The sequence below is a fragment of the Xiphophorus couchianus genome, chromosome 18, assembly GCF_001444195.1.
Source record: "Xiphophorus couchianus chromosome 18, X_couchianus-1.0, whole genome shotgun sequence".
NCBI classification, from domain to species: domain Eukaryota; kingdom Metazoa; phylum Chordata; class Actinopteri; order Cyprinodontiformes; family Poeciliidae; genus Xiphophorus; species Xiphophorus couchianus.
In genome coordinates, this window is record NC_040245.1 from 9,449,038 (window position 1) to 9,464,190 (window position 15,153).

Consider the following 15,153-nt stretch of genomic DNA (forward strand, 5'->3'; position numbering starts at 1 on the left):
GCAAAAAAAGATCAAAACATCAGCTATTTTCAGGGGTTTTCTTTTATTATAAATAGAAATTATAATGCGCTTGTACACATGACATGACGTCACATCGCTTTGTCAAGTAATACAAAAAATATATATCATGGGAATGAAAGGGCTGTGTCAGTCTGTGCAGACCGAAGGACAAAAACAAAAGCTCTTCTGGAAGTTTTATAGGTGAAGTACTTTTGAAGCCGCCACTTTGTTGGACAGCGGTGAATAGTTTTCCATAACACTGCTGTCACACACCACATAATAACAATAGATATGTACAGCTCTGCTCAAAAATGTGCACCCACTTATCAGGACATGAATACCATTTTAGTTTGGGGTTTTTTCATGATGCAGCCCAATCGTTCTTTTTCAGGGAAGGAATATTTCTCTAAATGACACCAAGATACAGAGAAACCAAACACTTTTTATACCCACCAACATACTCCCCTCTTACATGAGGCTGAATATTTGGCCACTCTTCTAACTCTGCTTAATTTTATAGCACAATCAAGTCACTATGCTACCTTCAGTTGTTATGAAAATGGAGTATAGAAATTTGACTTTCTGTTATAACTGAATCTGACGCCTTAAAATGGGCCTCCGTCTCTTTAAGATGCTCCAACTCTTTCCATACTGCTTTCTGTACGTCATCACTGCAATTCTTCTCTATGATGTTGTTTACAACCAGTCTTAGCTCAGCAGACGTGCCGTTACACCAGGTGTTTGCTAATTGCTGCTGCCGCTAGTCTGAAGGAGTGGGAGAGATTTTGTGTGAGAGGTGTTTAGACTTTCCCAAATGGCTGCCATGGGAGATTCAATGATTTGTTAAAAATGCATAACAGAATCAAAGCAATTTTTTTGGGAGGTATGTTGATTTTACATAAGAGACCCCCCTTATATTCAAACACTCAATGAAAGTTGGACACATGAAATTAAACAAACATTCCATTGGCTTCTGAATAAAGGCAGCAAATACTAGGCTTGTGTGATGGTGCCACCCTAAGCCTAGAGAAAGTATGAACTACGCTGAAAAGCCGAGTCTGTGCCAATTTAAATGACCATTATTATTAGGGGAGTGGTCAAGTTCCCAGTCTCTGTTGTAGCTGGAAGTAGAGGATATTTCTCTGGTTTCTCTGCAACCTGTTGTGGGACTATGACCAAATATTAGGTTGGATGTACAACTGGGGCCTTGATGTATATTTTTGACCCAGTTTGGACTGAAGAAATTTTGCAATAAATTCAAAGTAGTGCACCCAGTTCTTGTGAACAGTTCAGTTTCCCAAAATGCATCAGACATTCATATCCACAACAAGTGCATACGTAAAGCTACAGTAGGCAACTTTACTAAAAATATTTTTATTTATACTTATTTTGTTAAAACTGTCACTATGTATCGACAGTAAAATATGAGTTAAGACAATCTGAGAAAAATATTGATCTAATCTGCATCCTCGATGTGGTCCGACTGCCATCTGAAAATAATACACCGCTCGGTAAGAAACAACCAATCAGAGTCAGGTGAAGGATCTTAGCGCTGTCAATCATGCTCTTCTATGCACTGCTCACACCCTCCCTCTTGCTCTCTGCTAGGCTACAGCTCCTTCTTCACAGTGGGGCCTGCCATGTATACACAGGCTAGTTAGCATGGCCTCCAATGACGGCAAATAAACATAATGTTAGATTGTTTTGCCGCCAGTAGTCCAGCTGCATACACTAGAATGATTGACATCATTAAGATCCTCCTCTTGGCTCTATCTGGTTGTTTCTGACAAAGATGTGTATTTCTGCAGATGACAGTCAAACCACAGGGAGGAGGCAGAGGAGCTTCATTTTTTCCCACAGATCATCTGTCTCGTAGTCATGACAAAATGACTGTTTTAACAAATGCATAAAGAATATATTTTTATAAAAGTTATATACTGCAGCTTTAAGACCAGGACTTTATGCATCAGAAATCGAATCAGCATTTATTTCCTTTGCAAACTGCAAGAAAACAAATAAGTCAGAAGCAACACAAAGTGATAAACTGAAGAATTTTGGCTTTGTGTTTCTTCCATTTTACCCCTTAGTCCTTTTTGAAACGTTGCCCTTCAGTGTTAGAAGTGCTGCCTATTTGTTTTGGACCCAAAAGCTTTTAAGGCACACATGTTCAAAATTTGATCCAAGGTATGAATCCAAAGTGTTTCTTAAGACTCCCAGACATGTATCTTATGCATGTATTTGTCTTCAAACAGCTTTTAATGGGAGGGTGGTCTCTAAGATATGTGATATTGCACTTTTGGTCAGCTGGGCAAACGGCTGCCTTCAGTCTTTAACTCTTTCTGTTTCTCAAATGTCCCTCAGTCGTGACTTGTGACCCGTTTGCTTTCTCTGAGCAAGACGGGACCTTTAAAGGTTTTCTTTTACGCTGTGATCGATCTTGCTTGTCCCCTCCACCCCTCCCCACTCTTCTTTAAAGCTACTTCTTTTGCTGCCCTCCACTGCCAGCTCTCTCATCTGTCACTCTCGCCTAAGTCACCCTTTGACCTCCTCTGAGTTGCTCTGAAAAACTACAAAAGGCCAGGACTTTCGCCTTGGCGTCCAAAAACACCAGCAAGACAGAGGGACGAATGGAAGCGGAGAAAGGGAGAGAAGGGGGACTTGAGGGGGCAGGGGGGACGCTTGACCGAACTCTGCCTGTTGTACAGCTGGAGTGTACATTAGGGCGTCTGATACTGTAGAAGAAGAAAAAAATCCCCAGATTCATTAGCTTGTGTTTGTTTTCATTCTCTCTGGAATTTCTCTCCATGTGTGGGGTGTGGACATCTCAAATGAGTGAATGTAACAAAAATCAACTGAGCCCCTTCCTTTTCCTGCTACGACTGGGAGGGATTGATTTGAAGATGATATGTGGAATTTTACAAGTGATGATGCAACGTTCAGGTATGTAAACAGTTCCCATTAAGGTAGGCTGCCATACCGAGTCGGGTTTGGGGTCTTTCCAAAGATGCCACAAGCAGAGACACTTTGTGATCTTTGCTAATGTCAGTGGAAAGTGCCTCTCTGCGGCAGATGCAGGAATGTCTACTATCAGTGTGCAGTCTTTGCTCTAATATTCTATCTTATGATCCCTTCTTTTACGTTTTTAAAATAGTCTGTCGCTCCACAGAGAAGATCCTGCAGCAGGGAAGGTGTCCTAATAAACGAAAGCAGTTTTTGGTCCAAACGTTAAGGCTTTTCAGTCGCTGTACACAGACACCTGTGGACGTGTCCCTCTGTGAAGGGGCTGATCAGGTGATCTCAGGCCTCAAATAAGGAAGGGCACCTGTGAAAGAGAATGGAGAAAGCAAGTGTTAAAGTATTCCCTGTGCAAAGGAAATATTAGGCGGAAAGATGATAAAAGAGATATATGGCTGCCATAAATTCTGGGCATGTGTTTTAGTTCCGCTGACATGTGGCTGTTGTTAGCATAGCATCTGACAAATGTGATTTGGAGGGGAAGGTCAGAGCAGGGTGATGGAAGAGATGTGAGGAAGAGGGAAAAATAGACAGCACAGCACCTTACATAAAGTATTCACACCCATGTTTTGCTAAATTACAACCAGAAGCTTCAATGTATTTTATTTGGGTTTTATGTGACACACCAACACAAAGCAGTTCAAAAAGTGGAGCTAAAACAACACAAAGGACTAAATACAAACACAAGCCTCACTTTTCAATTCTATATTTGTACAAATTTTTGGAAACCATGTAACCTTTTTCTTCCACTTCATAAATTTGAGCTGTTTTTGCCTATCATAAAATTTGTGTTTAGAATTAAAGTTTGTGGTTATAATTAAAGCATCAGTTATGAGGAACTTCAGAGCACTGTGGAACTGATGAAGTTTGGGTTCGTTTTATGTGGAATAGACGAATTAAATATTAAATTTAATGCATCATCATTTATTAATCCTGACACATGTATTTAAATTCTACTAGTAGAATACAGTAATTAGGTTATTCAGTAAAGGCTATATATTTATGCATTCTACGTCAAGCAATAGTGACGTCCAATAGTACCAGACCTCAGATACATGACTGGAACGTCATTGATTTAATCTGTATTCCAATTTTTCATTATTTTTCCATATTATGCAATAGAAGGCTATGTTTTCTCTGATGTTTCCATCTTGTAAAGCACTTTGAAGTTTGTATAGCTGAAATGTGCTCTACAAACTAGCTATACAAACTAGCTAAAAAGGCTCCTGCTGTGCCTTTTCAGGAGAAGTGAACTGTTTCTCTACAAAACATTGGAAATGATGGTGGGAAGATTTTTATAAATCTAAGAAGCTGCAAAATGTTTACAGTTTTTTATATTGTTCAATTGTACTTCACCATTTTGAGAAGATAACTGGTGTAAGTCATTATCTTATGAAGATCATGTTAGCCCACTGATGAATATGACTAAATGTTTTTTGGAAATGTTGATCTGTACATTCAGAATATTTGATACTATGTTCAATTCTACAGTTTGTATGAATGCATAGAAAACCGTCTGCTTATTTGTTCAGGTCCAGGTTTTGTTTTAATAACTTTATTAGAACAGAAAGCCGACTGATTTATTTAAAGTAATAAAATATACATAGACCTCATGAGTTGTAGAAGAAATGATTCAAGTGATTGGTTCGAAAATCTTGTTTGATAATTTGGGTAATTGCTTTATGAAAATTGCACAACTTCACAAATTAAGCATAGACAAAATATCTAATGGCTGCCCTAACAGGAAGGTAACCTTTGCAAAAGAGTCACTGTAGAGGAAAAAAAAAGACATCTCTTTGGCAACAGTGACATTGCCTGACTAAAAACAAACAAGTGTTTCATGGATTGCCGCTGTGTTTTCCATGAGGCAGCCCAGTGAGAGCTCAGTTATGGTCCAGTTTCTGACGGAGTATTGGAACCTGGAGCGGCGCTGCTTCCCCAGCTGACCTCAGTCCGACCACCTGTTTCCAATAGTCGACCTGCCAGAGGCTGTTAGGATCTGTCCACCCCCAGAAAAGACCTTTTCCTACGCAGCTCCAAGAGCCGCGCACCAGCTATCCAGTCGCACTGATTAATCACATCAAGATGGACCGCTCAGTCATGCAACGCTGCGGAGAAGTGTGCGAGTGTGTGTGCTGTCCTTTATGCACACACGGCCACACTCTCATTCTCTTTCTTCTGTCCACATTAAGATATCTGACCGAGATATTTCATTAGACATTTGCTGCTCTCGGATATTAAGTTAGTTATTCATTTGATACCTGCAGCCACATGGAGGCAGGCGGAGGCGAGCTCCCCACTCTCTTTGAAGGTCCCGGTTTTGTTGAGGTTGCTATGGGGTCAGTGGATGAACCAGATTGGCCAACCCCCTGCGGACCACAATTGGAAACGCTGGCCGTTGTAATCATGCTGTGACGGAGAGTGACGTTGTCCTCCGAAGTTAGACGGAGGCTTGTTTGAAGTTGATTTGAGTCCTTTAGCATGTGAGTAATGTGATGTGAGGGAGCCTCTGGCTGCAGGGATTCTCTGGGGGGAAATGCTCTAAGGGGGGCCAGCAGACAGAGCTGCAGCCTCGCTTCACCCTGATGGGAGCTGACTCTGCCGTGTAACCGAGCGTGGAGCTCACTAACAGCGCCGGGACGTTTACAGCTTATATTGAATCAGCTCTGCACAATTAACTCCAACACTTGAGAGCACATGACAGGGTGGAGGAAGAGGGACAGGCAACGCGGTGGACGCAGACGATAGAACTGAGGCACATGATCACACTTTCCCCCGGCTGGTTTGCTTCAAATATTTTATTTTCAAGATCTGCAGATTTCAGCAGAAAGCTGGACCACAGTGTCATAAAAAACAGAAACAATTGGCTCAATATTGATGTTGTTACATAATCTCTGAGGACTGAGAAAAGTACTTTGTTGATTTATGTTGGTGGAAGCACAATTATTAATTAATCAGAACTACAATCTGACTTCAAGACATCAAAATGCACCATTCACTGCGGTCACTGGTCTACAAAAAAATAAATCTGATTAAAAATGAAACAGCAGATCTTATTATGGCACTGCATACATTTTGTCTTTGGCTCTGCTTTCTCCATGTAAATTTAAATAAAATTAGGCTACGATTTATATACAGAATCAACATGACTGGAAAGAACTAAACGCAGCAGTCGTTTCAACCTAATTTAATTTAGCTGTTAAATTAGCATTTTTACTTTAAATAAATGTACGGGTTTGGCATACAATTTTACTCAGCTTTGTTTTACTTTCATATTTCTAAAAGTTACATTTTAGTCTTTTGTAGGAAAAAAAAGAAGAAATAATCTAATCATCAAACCAAGAGTGATTGAAACGGTTCAGGTTGAAGAAGCCGTGATTTCCTCCAATAAACTAGGCTAAGGAGGAAAATGAAAATTCTGCTTTTATCAGTTTACAATTTGCAGATTCACCATGGAACAAGGCGATTCAAGCATTGGCCTAAACAAAGAACTCAACATGCTTAATTTTTACTTTTAACTCACTTTTGAAGGAATTAAGCTTCTTTTTCTCATCAGAAAGAATTTAAGGTTTGCAGAGTTTTCTGTTCCTCCTCAAAGGAACATCAGTTAACGTCTGCCACTGAAACTGATATCTTACAAATGTGTCCTGATATTTAGTTTTTATAGACTTCCTTTACGTTCATGCTTAGTTTGATTTGGAAAAACTAAAGGGATGATTCGGAAGAATATTGTTTTTAACGTTATTTGAGCAACATAAAAATGCATTAATCCTGAAATTTTTAAGGCATTTATTTTAAGAAAGAAGCAGTCCTGTAGCAGTCCTTACATTGCATTATGAAAGATGGATTTGTGATTGTTTTATGTATTTCCACAAACTTATAAGGAACAAGAACTGCATGATATCAGGGAATCTTGTAATTGTGAATTTATTGCTGAATATTGCAATGGAGAAACTGATTATAATTAGCCCACATTTTCTTGACACATATTGATATTGAAATAACAAATGCTAACTGTAAAATTGCATAGCACTGTATGAAAATATAAGTTTTTAATACAACCTAATTAGTCAATTAATATTCATTATATACTAATGATTCACCTAAATAGAAAATAAATAATTTCTCGTTATTTTTAAATCCATGTTTCATTTTTCTTCTGCTTCACAAGAATCAATTACTTTGTGTTAGTTTATCACATAAATTTCCAATAAAATACGTCACAAATCAGGATTCTTACATCAATACTTTAACAAGAAATTTGCTTGCATCTTTTTTCCTCTTTGATTTTTTGATTTTTTTTTTACACATCAATGAATGAACAAGAAAATCTTCTTATATGTTGATTATGTATTTATTTGAATTTGCCAATGCAGATGTCAAGGTATGTAGAGTTAAAAAAGGGGACGTTTATTGACCTTACTTTGCCCGTACTGGCTGTACTGGTAGGACGCGACGTGGTCCACTGTGTAGCCTGGTGAGCTGTAGGACGGGGTGCAGTAAGACTGGGAGCTGGGCAGGGAGGGCAGTGCTGACATGGAGGGAACACTGGAGAGACCCTCCAGACCCTTGATGTGGTCCATGCGTTGGCTGCAGCTGGCGGCCATGCCACTGGGGGGCTCCAGGCCGCCTGTCAGGGGGGAGATGGCGTAGTCGCTTTGGGGCTGGTGTGGCACGCCGCCTGGGTTCAGCAAACCCATCACCTGATTTTCAGAGAAAACAATTACGAGATGTAAAAAAAACCTTCTTTTTTTTTGCTGGTTTTGATGGTTCTGATACACTTAATATATTTATTTGTAAATATACAAGCACAGAAGTGAGTGTACGTATCATAAGCACTTGGATACACAAAGGAAACCCCCTGCCGAGGACATCAAAAGACTCCCAGTGAGTCAGTTCCAGACAGAGATCGCACCAGAGAGGAGGAATTAAACAATTTGTCTCTGATCCATGGCTCCACTTATTCTAACATTCCTTTTTGACGCTGCTCCAAAAAGCCGTGGCACAAGATAGAGACTTATCTCTGAGAGAGATACGCTAGGAGAGATAAGACAAAAGCAAAGATCTGTGTGAGCTGGGCTTTGTTAACCAAAGAATAGATTTGCAGTTTGGAGAAATCCTTTAGCTCTTGACCTGGTCTTTATTAGTGAGCAGATAATCAAATTTAAGGAAACAGTCTTGGCCCGCAAAGGACGGAAAATAGCCGTGGGTCAAAGCATTACAGCTGCTTCAAAACAGACCTGAAAAACCACCAATGACCCAGTGTCACTTATCAAATCTACCTGTCCTTCATTAAGGCGCTCTGTGTACCATTATTAAGGAAGTGAGACCAACTCTGTCTTATTTAAAGCTGAATCTTCTACCTTCAAATGTAAAATATCCCACCTTTTTCTAGCAAAGCAAAGGCCTCCAGGCTGACCTAATGAGAAGCAGGTACGCTGCTCTTTGCGTCCTCTCAGCCCCTCTAAGTGACACATTATTCAACATCCACACACACACATGGTCCTGCTTAAATCATTTCCCTAGTAGGGGAGGTGAGTGGAGCAGTCCATGTTGATTTTGAGAGCAGAGTTGTGTTTCCTCCCATGCCTGCTAACATTTTCCTTAAAAATTACCAAAATTTTGAGGGGTTTGTTTAAGCAAAAAAGCCAGCAGGAAAAACTGCTACTTAAAATGATGGGTGCTTGTATGCTGCCTTTCGTTTTATCTCTCTCTAGCTAAACCCTTACCCATCATGCCTCTCTACCTGTGAGCCTCTCTCTTTCTCTCCCAACATTCAGGGTGTTTCGTTTTGGAACGATGCCGTTGCCAGCGGCCTAAATCGACACAGCTTAGCAGGGAAGAATGTTGGTATGGAGGGGGGAAAATATCTGAGACAGGATATTCCTTCTTTGCTGTATGAAACATATACAAATAAATTAGAACTTTCTGCTTTCACGAGGAAAAATGTTGAGGCAAAAATTCTAAGAATGCCATCAGGAGAACTTTCCCTTGAGGCTGCAGAAAATGTTCAGCTGTTTGTCCATTCACAACATGGCCTTCAAGCTCTTACAGTGCCTTGAATGTTTTATACTTACGGTTGTCAGATTACACACCGCAACATCATGCTCTGATGTATTTTCTTGAGATTTTGTGTCATTAATACCAACAAAACAGTATTTAATTGTGAAGTGAGAGGAAAATGATGCATAGTGTGTTGTGCATTTAGAGTATTTTTTTTGCCTCCTACAGCTCCTTTGTAGAATTGTCTTTGCTCGTGTTTTCACTGCTTCCAAAAGTTTTTCCTTTAAAGCACTGAAAATGCTGAAAAAACATTACTGAACAAGCAGAAGTACATGGAAACAAACGACTTTTTAAACTAATCTATTCATGAATGATTGGTTTTATTTGTAAAACATTTGAAAGCCTTGTTTTGATACCTCTTAACAATTATGCACTACCTTTTTGTGATCGAAAAACCAGCAAAAAATGTTGAGACTTGTGGGAAAATGTAAAAAAAATCAACAGATGTAGATACTTTTCCAATGAAGAGGAGAATGTTTTAGAAGTATGCAGGAACACTCGCATAATCAAATCTTTGAACAAAGTTTGCTTGGCTTGTTGGCATGCTAGAAAGAAAAAAAACAGTTGCTGAAAAGTAGTCTCAGCCGTGGCGCTCAACCATGTCGTGTAATATTTGTGTTAGAGATGTTGCGAAACCCTTAACTGATCCTGTGAATGTTATGGAGATGATCAATTATCCCCAGAATGTGGATGTTTGTCCCTGTAACTATGCCAATCTGCATGAGTGTGTCGCTGTCCTCAAACTCTGTGGAGTCAGACCGCGCCGAACTGAAATCTCATTTTCTGCCTGTTAGGGTCCCAACCTCTCTGCCTCCTCTGCTGCACCCGTTGTCTAGGTGCCGAGACCTTGGGACTTCAAGCCTGGATAATTGACTGTAATTGTCTTTTCACTTCTCATTTGTCACACAGTGATTTGTCCTCTGTCCTATAAGAGTCATTGCACTTTTCTCCTCCACAGGGGAAGTGCTAATCAGTCAGTGAGTTCAGGACTTATTCTGCTAACTTGTTGTGTGACACAACCACAAATCTGGAAAAACACCCAACATAATTCTTTTATGTGCTTCCAAGCTCAGATTATACTTTAAAACTGTTGAGCATGACATTTTTCGTTTTATGACATGAAGCAGCTCATACATATTTGTACCTGGTGTCTCACCTGTGGAGAGAGGCCGTTTCCTAATGCGGAGTTCATGGGATTCGTCGGCCCTCCTGGGCTCACGAAGCTGTCCGAGTAGCCTGAGAAGGAGTGACGTCCGGAGGCGAGGCAGTAGGCAGAGCCGCTGTCTGCCTGCACTCCGCCAGCGGAGGCCTGATGGCCGGAGGAAGGAGGCAGGGGCTGGGGACGGTGCACCGTGCTGGGAGGCTCCGACACTACAATCAGAGATTAACTGTAAGGATTTTGGAAAAACATGCACTTTCTTGTCTATCTTGCCAATTAAAACAGTGCAGATAAAAATATATAACATAGCTTCTAAATTAAATAAAGATGCAATGACGCTGCAGCAGCTCTTCAGAATAGTTTTCAGTTGTCCAGACTGCCACAGGATCTGCGAGATTAGTCAGGTGTCTACAGGGAGCCTAACGGATATTAAAAAGAAAAAGTTTTCCCCAGCTGCAGTCTGGTCACTGTGCTGGCATCCCATAACACCACACAGCAGACATATCAGAGGCTACATGCACAAAACAGGCAAATTCAACCCAAATACGCATTTTTTGTCCGACTTTGAACGGCAATCTGAACGGCCCAATTCTGATCTTTTCACACACAAAAAAAATCTGATTTCAGCCACTTCCATATGTTGTACTAAATTGAATACGTATATAGTTTTCAAAGCGTCTGCAGTCCCAACGGTCATGTCACATTTTATCCAACTTTTATGTTATTGATATGAGACATGAAACATAATTCTGCTCCAGAAGAAGCCAGATGCAGTGAATCTGGAAGTTAACACTGGCTGAAAATTATAATAATGAAAATTTGAAACTTATTAAAGAACTCTGTCACTCAAGTAAATCACATCACAAACAGACATCTCAACATAAGTTTGCAGTCAATACTAGGCCTGCCAAGATAACAAATTTTACTGGATGAGAAATTGTTCCTGACATTCTTGCAATAAACGATAATATTGTTTTGAGACCATTTTCAAATAATACATTAAATATAGTGTAGTAATGCTAGCTCACCCTCTCAAAGACCAATAAACTATCATTTTGAAAATAACTCATAATACTGGAACTAGAAGACATTTTAAATATCCAGAATAAAACATAACCAAAAAAACAAATTAAACAAAAGAATAATTTTATAAATTACCACATAAATTATGGTTTCACACAACTGTAAACATAAACTAAATGGATTATGATATCTCTGTAAATAAAATTGCCCTTCAAAAAATATTAATTATCAGAATGGTAATTATTGAGCTTGTTTTAATTTATCATGTGATTAATTGATTAATTGCTGATTTGACAGTCTCAGTCAATAGTACTCAAAAGGCCATTGGTATTAGTTATTAGTCTTTATTAGCCTCCTTCATCTTGTTATGATATTGTAAAAATACTTCTGCTAAGCAAACTGTTCAAATTCAACAATATTTCTGCACATTTTAGAAAGCCAAAAAAACTGACACTGCATATCACCCTGAAAAACAACATCCACATGGGTTACATGCAGCATCATACAAATTCTAAAACACTATTAAAAACTGTCATTATTTTGTGTTGGTCTATCAGAATCACAAATTATGAAAAAATTAAAGAAGTGTGAAACTTTCCACAAAAATCAAAAGCCAGTGATTGTTAACAGTTGTCTTGTACCCTGTGCTATAGATGATGGGGAGTAGGTGCTGTCAGAGAGCTGGTACGGTGGGATGCTGGACATGGCTGTGGGGGGGAATCCACCCGGGATCAGGTGGTTGAATGCCATCAGCTGATTGGCTCCAGCTTGCTTCCTCCACCTCGCTCGCCTGTTGCTGAACCACACCTGGAAAGGACGGGCAGTTATTTCACTTATATTTGAGTTTTATTTGCTGTTGAGTGTGTAATGCTTTCATACTTCTCAGAGAGTGAGAAGCTGAAAGGGAAAGTGTTAGACTGTGTGAGAGAGAAAGTGTGTATCATGGCTGGCTGCACTGACTGACATGCTGAGCCCATATGGGTGTAGCTCCTGCTGGGCCTGTTTATGTTTCCCATATGGAGCCTGTGGAGGAGAATTTTCTGGGCCCTAGATCATAAATAGGAAGGTCCAGATTGGGCCCCTGAGACATCAGGACCAGAACCTGACTGTGATTTAATGTGATGGAGCACATAGAGCGCAGCAGGTTGTCCTTAAATGCTGACAGAGTAAATAAAGCCACATTGCTTATGTCTGAATGTGTGTGATAGCGATGCCTGCCATCAACAAGTGTGTGTTGGTGTTAAAAGCTGGAGATATGTTTGCAATCTTTCGGTTTATACTAGAATTATTCATATAAATTTAATTACTTCTGAGTTTAGATGTGTCTTATTGTCCCAGAAATAGTTAGAAAAGTTCCTACCTGTACCCTGGCTTCAGTGAGCTTGGCCCTCTGAGCCAGCTCCTCCCTGGTGTAGATGTCTGGGTAGTGGGTTCTCTCAAAGGCCCTCTCCAGCTCCTCCAGCTGCTCGGCTGTGAAGGTGGTCCGACTGCGCCGCTGTTTCCTCTTCAGTGGCAGATCGGGCTCCGACTCCACGTCGGAGCCTTCGTCTGAGTGACTTGCTGTTCAGGAGAGAGGAAAACGGATTATTTCTCAAATATCAGATGTTTAATGAGCAGAAGGTGACTGCTTCTGAACAGGTACGACATTTAGTGCTCCTCACTTTAAAAGAAAAAAAATTTGTTTAAAATTTCAGTGTGCATTTACTCTGTCCCTTTTGGTAGTTGGGAGTTAAAACTAATCTAATCCAATAAAAAATAAATTTGTTCTGTGTTACACACATGCCCAAACACCTAATAAAAATACTGTATATTCCCACCTCAAGATTAATCCCATTGACCCAAATAATGTCAGCACAACAGGTGGATTGAAAACCTTACAGAAAGACAAATTATTTTGATCCTGTATGACAGGAATAAAATTGTGACTTCAGTATTTAGGGGTTTATGATCTAAAGTACACAGACTAAATCCAATTTGCATCTCATATTAAAGATAATCTGTCCAAATCTTACAGGTTTGTAGATTTCTCATCATTTAATATTGAGGCAACAGTTTTCACTTACTATAATTTAATAATTCAGGTATGAAGTTCGGATTAGGATGAAATCTACCCTCTGATTAATGACTACACTGCAAAAACACAAAATATTTTTTATGTATTTTTGGTCTAGTTTCTAATGCAAATATATTAGCACACTTGAAATTGGATAAAACTAACGTACAAGTAACTTTTCAGAAAGATATAGGCTCTTGTTTTAAAGAAATAATTCCTTAATATTGATGCAAAAGTACTGGTTCTACTGGCAGATTATTTGACGTAAGTACTTATATTCTATGTCCTATGTTAATCTTGTCTTATTTCAAGTGCACTGAGATATAGGCACCAGAAACAAGACAAAAATTAAGATTTAGTGTTTTGGAAGTGTACATTTACACTGTATGTTACTAGGGTTAAGTTAAAGCATGGCCTCTAACCCATTGTGAGATTCACGCACTGGGTATGTATTGTGCGTCTTATTTCAGTATCTCTAGTACTTTGATCAGCCTTGGTTACTGGTTTAAAGTGTTTCACATATAAAGTGTTGTGTTATGAGATGGATGGATAACAAAGCACACAGATGGACCACAGGACTGGAATTTTAGAGATATTTCTCCATAATTATGATCATTTCATCTCTACAAGAAATTTTCTATCCAGACTTTTCCAGATTGTGTAAGACCGCTGCTACATTTTTTTTTTTTCCAAAACAAAAACTTTATACCAATTTTAAAACAAAAGATTGTCACTGAACAAAACTTCTAATTTATGGTTGATTAAAAAAAAAATTATCAGATGCAATATAACCTGAAGCTTGGTGATGTAATGTGCCTTGGCAGCTTTTGTGTTTTATTTCTTTTCATTTCTGACTCAGATCTGTGTTAACACTATTGTGAGATCTTCTCTGTAATCCAGCAGTTTGGTTTTTAACTACTTCAAACACTCCATTGGCTTCCTTCTCAGCTCACCGTGGCCAAAGCGCCCACTTTTTGTGCTACACTTAATTAATTCCCCCTCAGCACAGGGGAAGTTTTGTGTGCAACACTGTATTAGTTCCCCCCTTGGAAGCAACAATAAAATACAAGAGAATCCAAATAGCTCGGGGCCCCTCATGTGAAACTGATCCTCTCTTCCCCTTTGGCGATTTTCTCCTCACAACACCAAAAGCTGTGGGAGTCAACTTAACTTGTATTAGGAGCAAATTGGTAAAGAAACTTTCAAGCATGAACGGCCAATACGTAAAATATTTTTGAGGTGGGAGGGGGGACAAAATTGAGACATTGGCTTAAGCCTCCTGCAGGATGTTTTTGTTGTGGTTTTAGCTGCGTTATGCTGCCTGAACATGTCGGCATTTTAACAGGAAGGACAAATGAGCAGAGACTCCAACAGGTGCAAAGAAAAGACAATTTGAAATCACCGCAGCGGTTTACGGTTTCATCTCTACGCTATCAGCTGTTTCTGGATCTGTTTCAGATGTGGTCATCACAGAGCGCCTGTAAAACCTCTGATGTGTGGGGGCCAAATTTTTCCTCGACTTCTGAATGACTAGGCTTTGTGCTTTAGATGGTGAGGAAGGAATTCAGGGTGTGGAGTTTTGGACAGGACGACCGAAAAACAAGAGATGAGGCCTTTTGTAGGCTCCCCCTCCAGTGCCTGCATAGAGGAAGGTCGCAAGGAATGCCCACCCTGTCCTACTCCTCCTCCTCCCCCAATCCCACCCCAGCATGCACGTTCCTCAGCATTTCACAGGGATTTGGGCCTTGGGAAAGCCGAGGCAGCCCAGGAAAATCCTTAATCGCTTTGGAATTACCCATTCGGTTATGACAGCTACCGGGGTTTCTAGAACTTTTCAAAA

At 39.8% G+C, this 15,153-nt stretch overlaps 1 protein-coding gene across 9 annotated transcripts in view; it reads right to left on the reverse strand.

The window, feature by feature from the left end:
- Positions 1-24: 24 nt before the first annotated feature.
- The window catches only part of pax3b (paired box 3b), a 29,464-nt gene continuing 14,335 nt past the window's right edge, over positions 25-15,153 (reverse strand). For 4 of the 9 annotated variants that reach the window (XM_027999116.1, XM_027999117.1, XM_027999123.1 and 1 more), the window contains exons 5-9: positions 12,621-12,820; positions 11,902-12,067; positions 10,223-10,449; positions 7,439-7,718; positions 25-3,322 (exon numbers count right to left, since the gene is read on the reverse strand). In XM_027999116.1, coding sequence (XP_027854917.1) covers positions 3,288-3,322; positions 7,439-7,718; positions 10,223-10,449; positions 11,902-12,067; positions 12,621-12,820 — 908 coding nt within the window. In that variant the 3' untranslated portion in view covers positions 25-3,287. Of the gene's footprint in view, positions 3,323-7,433; positions 7,719-10,222; positions 10,450-11,901; positions 12,068-12,620; positions 12,821-15,153 lie in introns of all 9 variants that reach the window. The other 5 variants (XM_027999122.1, XM_027999125.1, XM_027999118.1 and 2 more) reach the window with 3 other exon arrangements.